This window comes from Periplaneta americana, chromosome 10 (assembly GCF_040183065.1).
Source record: "Periplaneta americana isolate PAMFEO1 chromosome 10, P.americana_PAMFEO1_priV1, whole genome shotgun sequence".
Lineage (NCBI taxonomy): Eukaryota > Metazoa > Arthropoda > Insecta > Blattodea > Blattidae > Periplaneta > Periplaneta americana.
In genome coordinates this window covers 132,541,259-132,549,079 of record NC_091126.1, presented here as the reverse complement: position 1 = coordinate 132,549,079, position 7,821 = coordinate 132,541,259, and the positions used below count along the sequence as shown (strand labels likewise).

Sequence of the window (7,821 nt, the reverse complement as noted above, 5' to 3'; positions counted from 1 at the left end):
TTGTGGGTATGGTAATTACAGTTCTGGTCAATACAGAGCATCAACTTGTCATTGCATCGAAATATTACACTTTATTATCATCAGAAATGAGTTTAAGTTTTGCAGGCAGTAAATATAGAAATACATTTCCATTAAAATAAAAATAGTAAAGAAATCTGTCTACTGAATATTCTGCAGTGATCTCTAACTAATTCCAATCCTAATTCTCCTTTATCCACTATAATATACATCTAACTGCGCTCAGGCATGAATACCATTCCCTCTTGATTTGGTTTTTCCAAGGTTCCCTACCTCGGACATAACTTGGCTATGTACTGTAACTAGGGACCAATAAAATGCTTCAAAAAGGGGAGGGGAGAGTTTTAACAGTGCAGTACTAAGAAGCACAAAAATAAATGTCAGTACCTATATACATCATAGAAACACGTACAAACATAAGCCAACTGAAAAAAGAAATGTAGAAAAGTTTAAATTAAATTGGAAAAAAGAAAAAATTTTAAATTCCTCAGGTACAGTATATCTTCTTCCATGACATGTGGAATGTTATTAAAAGTGTAATATAATACTAGAAACATGAACAATGTTCTGTGACAAGCCCTTTGAACAACCAAATGGATACCTTTTTTAATCATTAATATAATAATTGTCAATGAATTTGAAAGAGTATGTTTACAATATAATTCACACTGTAAAATCTGTAGAATTTGTGTATCAGATACTATTGTAGCTTGAGATGGGGATATCAATTTAAACTTCAGGAACATTTCTGTAAAAGATAGATGTTCAGAATAGAGTGATACAAACCAAAAATACTGCAAATACAGAGTGTCTGGGACGAACACTCGAGAAGTAAGTTTTGTAACTCGACACCATCAAATTTATCCAAATGCTATTTGCTGCAAAAGACAAAAGAAACTAATGAAGTTTTTATGGTGGTGAACAAATCTCCACATGTACACGTCATGTAGCTCGGCAGACTTCATGAACTAGGAAATATTAGCAACAATGAATAGAATAACAGTGTTGCTAACATAAAAATTAACAATTGAATATCTAGTGGAAATAACGAGGAATGGACTTACTGTGGTGCCACCATAAAAACTTAGTCAGTTTTTCTGTCCCCTGCAGCAAACTGCATTTAGATAAATCTATTAGTTACTGAGTTATAAAACTTTACTATCGATAGTATTCATCCCAGACACTGTGGACAATAATTATTTGGTGTCTGAAATCAGTAAAAGAATCAGGGAGAGGTTGAAGGACTGAACTACAAACATCACTTGTTAAACTTCAAAGATTATTCATATCTACTACAAATACAAAATTAATAGAAAATAATATAATATGTATTCCACAATTCTGATATGATTTTTAACCACTGACAAATGTAACAATAATTATAATGTTTCAGACATATTCAGCATTTGAGTCCTTTCCAAGTAGCTTGCCCAACGTTATTGGAATTATATCCGCACATCATTGCCATCTGTGAAAGTGGAATATTTGTGACTCTGATGTCGTTTTCTGCAGTAATATAGACTGCATTTACTTGATGTGGGTACCAGGTGTGTGTCTGCATCCTACCAGTGTTCATCTGTGGGAGAAGAGAGACATCATCAGGATTACGGGTAATTACAGTTTTGGTCAATACATTGCATCAAAATATTACCGTCATCTTCAATTAATTACTGTTACACAGAAATAAGTTTGAGTTTCACCGGCAATTAAATATGTAAATAAATTTTCATTAGAATAAATATAGGACAATATTTGTGTATGAAATATTCTGTGATGATCTCTATTTCCAACCCTAATTCCCATCCTCTACTCTTATATATCCAGTATTCCGAGTATAAATTATATTAAGTTATATCAAGGCACGGTTTTGGGTCTTCTTTTATTCTTAATACTCAAAATTGGTATTGAAAAATATTCTGGTACTCTGTATTCTTATGCTGATGGTACTGTGGTTATATTTTGTGGTTCGAACTGGAATGAAACTTATCAAAATTCTAACAATGTTATTAATATTATTAAGGAATTGTTGGATGTTCAATTACTTTCGTTGAATATTTCTAAAACAAACTTAGTACCATTTTTATTAACATCACATGCCCTTGAACAATTAAAAGTAATTAGTAACAAATATAACTACATAATTCTGACCTATGTACTTGCTCATGCCATGCTGTGTATATCCACACAAGTTAAGTATTTAGGTACTATTACTGACCAACACTTAAACATTGCTCACGATCCTTCTCATATAGTTCTTGAATTGTTGCATATAGTGAATCAGCATAAGTCCGTGTATAGGATGTATGAAATTGATCAGGTCGTATTAAATATGGGACATGAAGTAGTAAGGCTTCCTCCTTATCACTGTCAGTACAACGCGATTGAGTTTGTGGGCACAAGTGAAAGGAGAGGTTTAATTTTAAAAATGACAATTTTGACGATGACTTTAGTGCACGTACCGGTAGTGAAAGTGAGGATGGTATGTGATGTGAATAATTTCAAGATGTACTAAATGAATGGTTTTATGAAGTGATTAATGTTTATTAATAACTACTATAGCAATAAATAATTAAATTGCATTGTTATAAAGTATTATGTTTCTTATACCATTCATTTCAAAATACGAATGCTATTCGGTATCAGTATTGTTATAAAATCATATCGTGTATTATATACCAGTAGTTTGTATGATAACAAATGATGTGTTCACATGTACTGTTACATAATGAAATAATTATAATGCTGCACACAGAAATTACACTACATAATGACACACAGACAGTGTTTATATATAGATACTATTTCGATGTTACAGACTTTCGGTTATGTAGCGAGGAGTGAAAGATGTTACGGAAGCAACCTTCGAAGAACGTTTACAGCTTAAGTAGGGGTGGAACCTGGGGTGGGTTAGTATGAAGGGGAATATCTCCATCCGTCAATATTCCTGCTCCCTACTATAATGTTATTGTGCTGGATGAACACTTCAATATATATATGACTTAAATTGAACTGTGCCCAAGCATAAGCTTCTGCTTTTTTGGGCTGCATTACCTAATGTAGTGATGACCTAATATATTAAAAGAAAAAAATATGAATAAAAAAACAAAGCCTGACTTATAGAAGAATATCAGATTATTTTAAAGATGCTCTATATAACAGCCATTTAAACCCTATTTTTATATTCATACCTATGCATCAGATGTTGAGTGTAATGATGTTGAGTGTAAATAAGGCAGTTTCACTTGAGCTAAGTTACGATTTAGACGTGTACAATTGGTGAATTATAATTCACAAACTACACCTGCTAGGAAAAGAAAACTATAATTTGAGCATATCAACTCATAAAACTAAAGTAATGGCCCACAGTGGTAAATTTCCAATTCGTACAAAAATAATATTTGATAATAAGCCCATAGAACAAGTATCTCATTTTTATTTAGATTGTAATATAATTCATGATGTAGATAGAAATATTAACAAAATAAGCAAATTCCAGTGGATATACGGAACAATAAATAAAACACTAAAAAATAAAACTAGAAAAGAAACAATATTAAAGTTCTATAAAACTATGGCGGTACCTGTGTTGGCATATAGAAGCGAGTGATGGATAATTAAAAACGAGATAGAAGTAAATTACAGACTGCAGAGATGAGGTTTCTTCGCAGAGTAAAGGGATGTACAAGAAGGGATTTGATAAGAAATGAGGATATCCATAAGGAATTAAATATATACCACTTAAATGGAAAAGTTGAAGATTATAAAGAAAAGTGGAAAGAACACCTGTCTCGAATGGATAATGAAAGAATTCCAGCACTGATACAACAGTACCAACCTAAAGGCAAAAGAGATGTCGGACGTCCTAGGAAGAGGTGGAACTGAATAAAATGTGAAGACGGAACTGGCACTAAGCCTAAACCATGAAGTGAAGATGATGATGATAATTGGTGGTATTTTTTGAGTGCTTATTTGAACTTATCATGTGACTGAACATTCTCTAAATGCTTTGATATTCTTTACTGCACTTTAATTATTTGAATCATAACACAACTGTCTTATTTCTCATGTTAATACTGTGTTATTTCTCATGAGGCAGTAGTGGATCGTGCCTGAAAAATTAGGTGAAGCACAATATTGTTGCAAAGTTTTCAAAGCCCATGTAGTAGACGGCAGTGTTAAAATGAAGGAATGTAATATAAACTTCTCCAAATATGTCTTTGTGAATATCGTTGTTGCAAAGAAGTTGTAGCACTTTCTTAACTGGTATATGCCTTTATTCACTGTTGAGGTATAAAAGTTCAAGTTCAGTTTTTAGATGCTGGATCTTTTTGAATATGCTGGAATAGCTAGTTTCCAGTGAAGAAAGCACATCATGTGGAAAGTTTCTACTGTAAGTGTCAAATTTGGAATTATAAGCCAGGCTGACGAAACAAAGCTTTTCTAAATCTTCAAATCTGGTATCGATCTGCATGATGATGATGTCAATGATCTGAAAGAACAGTATCTTGTAATTGTAATCATGTTCTACATAACATTTTCCACTGTACTTTCTCTCAGACAATTCACTTCTACTTTTCACTAAGTTCAAAATCAGAGCACAATATTCCTCATTTCTCTTATTAAGAATAAATTACATCACGAGTGGACTTAATTTGTTCATAACAAAAGGCAATATCTAACGAATTTTTTTGTAAAACCTCAAAGAATGTTGGTAACTTCGAAAAGATCACTGAACACAAAGGACAGGAAGGCAAATTCGATATGGTTAATTTTGTTGAGGAACCCATGTGATAGATTTTGTCTGATTCGGTGTCATCAACTATTTGTTGAAAAACTGCTTTCAGATCATCCCAATGTTCCATGACAACACTTAGGGTTTTGAGTTTGAACTCCAGCCCATCTCTGTCACTGTGGGTATTCTTCTTCCAACTACAGTGTCCAAGACATAGGTTCTTTTAACTGAATGATAGAAGAATGGCGATATATCACTAATGTTGGCAAAAAAATATGTGGCACTTCGGTATTTGATTACAACTGTATTGCGATACAAGTTTGGGGTGATGTGCCCATCAATGGACGGAAAGTGCTTCATCTTTAATTTTCTTCTGCAGTCTGTTTAAATGCCCTGACATAACACTTGACCAGTTTAGTTTTGTAATCGAACTCTCCCAAAATAGTATCTATAAGACTGAATAATAATTTCAAGGAAAAAATTGTTCCAGACTGGGTATCGATCTCGGGACCTTTGGCTGAATGCACCAACACTCTACCAACTGAGCTACCCAGGAACTTCACTCAACACCGTCTCAATTTTTCCCTTTATATCCACATAACTCGAGAGAGCTGACAAGACGCCAGAAACCACATCAAGTGCACACAAACTCTGTGTGACTTGAAAATGTGGTTTTCTGTTAACGTACCTACAGTAATGTGTATATTATGCAAATTTAGCTTTTGGGTAAAGCTCCCTATGAAGCAGACTTGAATAATTTCAAGGGAAAAATTTTTACCTGAAAGCTAGATTTCCATAATATATATGTTACTGTAGGTACATTAACAGAAAATCAGAGTTTGTGTGCTCTCAATGTTGGTATCTGGCATCTTGTCAGCCCTCTCTAGTTATGTGTATATAAAGGGAAAAATTGAGATGGTGTTGGGTGATGTTTCTGAGTCGCTCAGTTGGTAAAGCATTGGTGCATTCAGCCAAAGGTCCCGGGATCGATACTCAGCTCCAGAACTATTTTTCCTTTGAAATTATTCAAGTCTGCTTCACAGGGAGCTTTACCTGAAAGCTAGATTTGCAAAACTGAATAATGTTTGTGACTTTAGATCAGTACTCATGTCATGGAAACCCAAGAACATTCCGACATGTTCATCTTCTGAGTTAATGAATTTCACGATAATAGAACACTGTGAGGTTTGTGTAATGTCAGAAATTTTCCTTTCTCACATGATCATCTACATGATTTGATTTGCAGTTAATTATTTCATATTGTATGGTTTTTGACTTCCCAGAAAAAAAAAACACGTTTAATCTTCTTGTAATTATTTTGAATTTCTTCAGAACTTCTTGCAATTAAGAGTTGTAGAAGCTCCTTCAAATCTCCGTAATTAAGCGAAGAAGTGATCTCGAAATGATAATTCTTGCTTCCTTAAATACAAAGCAGCATCGATGACTGACCGCATAACAAGTCTGTTCAAATGGACATTTTCATCATATCACAACAATATTAGCCTAGCATTTTCTTTCAGAACATTCCCAGTAGTGTCCATATTCTTCTGTAAATGCTTGAACTGCACCACGCACTTCAAATGTTCTGCTGGATCTTCATGTTTGTTTAGAGCACAACTAACATTTAGAAAATCACTGAATCCGGTTTCATTCCACATATGTTTTTTTAACTCGAGGTAGCAGGCATGGCCAACAAAACAGTTTTTCAATGTAATGGCTCCTACATAACCACTGATGCTTGTTGTACCATGAAGTTTTAAAATTAAGTTAGTATGATTTACCAGCTTGTGATTTTAACTTTCTACAGTTTATGTCTAAAATTGATTGAGATCTGTCTAGAAACAGTAGATGTCTCTTATCCTAACATTAGCGATTAAATGGGGTTTGAATTAATGTACACATGTCACTGTCATTTAACAGATTCATTGCAACCTAACAATAAAAAAACTTATATAGTAGGTCCTAACACACTTATTAGAAATTCATTAAAAACTGAAACATACTTAAAGCCTTGAACTAATAAAGTAATAAGGAAAATAAATTGTATTTTAAAAAACTATCACAACAGAATAACGAGAGTCGAGAGCCTGACATACCAACACAAAACACGACGAGAAACAGACTGATTGTGTTCAGAATATCAGACTTTCTTTTAATTTGTTTCCATAGTATTAATTTTTAGTAGAATTCGCTTATGAGATACAGTAAAATTGTAGCCAGGAGAATTACAAATGAATGGAATGAAGATATCAGCACAAAAATTAAAATCATAAAACATAATGGGGTCTATATACTGTGATTCCAAAAGGACTATACAACTTTGTAAGCTTATAGAAATTTATTTAGAAAATATACGAAGCTGATTGCAATGCCATCTGATAGCAAAACTTAATTTTTCACTGACATAGCTTTGTAGTACCTAGTTCTGTCACTGTATGCGCTAACGTAGTTCATTTCAAAACGGCTGCTTTCACAGGTGCAGAGCGAGCTCACTGTGTGTTTTTGTTTGAAGAAAGGAAATCTGCGACAGTGGTTCAGCATAGATTTCGTACCCAGTATGGGAAGAATCCTCCTACCAGGGCAACAATTTATTCTTGGCACCATACTTTTGTTGAGACTGGTTGTTTTATTACCCATGCCAAATCTCCCAGAAGTTCACGTGTGGCTGATGCTGTGGTCGAACAAGTGAGGGAAAGCTTTGTTCATAGTCCAAGAAAATCAATGCGGCGTGCTTCTCGTGAGACTGGGATTCCACAACCAATCATTTGGCGCAGTTTAAGGAGACGTTTGCACTTAAAACCATACTGATTTACGATGGTGCAACACATTACTGATGAAGATAAGATGGGTCAACAGGATTTCTGTGTAGAAATGCTTGGTAGGATTGAAGAAGATGAGACGTTATTGAACCACGTGATCTTTAGCGACGAGTCGACATTCCACGTCACTGGTAAAGTAAATACCCATAACTGCAGGATCTGGGGATCTGAACCTCCACATCCATCTCCAACATGTTCGTGACAGCCCAAAAGTGAATATGTTTTGTGCCTTAAGTAAAACTAAAGTGTATG

At 34.1% G+C, this 7,821-nt stretch overlaps 1 protein-coding gene across 1 annotated transcript in view; it reads right to left on the bottom strand.

The window, feature by feature from the left end:
* Positions 1-1,276: 1,276 nt before the first annotated feature.
* Positions 1,277-7,821, bottom strand: part of LOC138708034 (uncharacterized) — a 34,424-nt gene continuing 27,879 nt past the window's right edge. Inside the window, exon 7 of the mRNA XM_069838152.1 lies at positions 1,277-1,594. Within this exon, the coding sequence (XP_069694253.1) occupies positions 1,418-1,594 (177 nt within the window). The 3' untranslated portion in view covers positions 1,277-1,417. The remainder of the gene's footprint in view (positions 1,595-7,821) is intronic.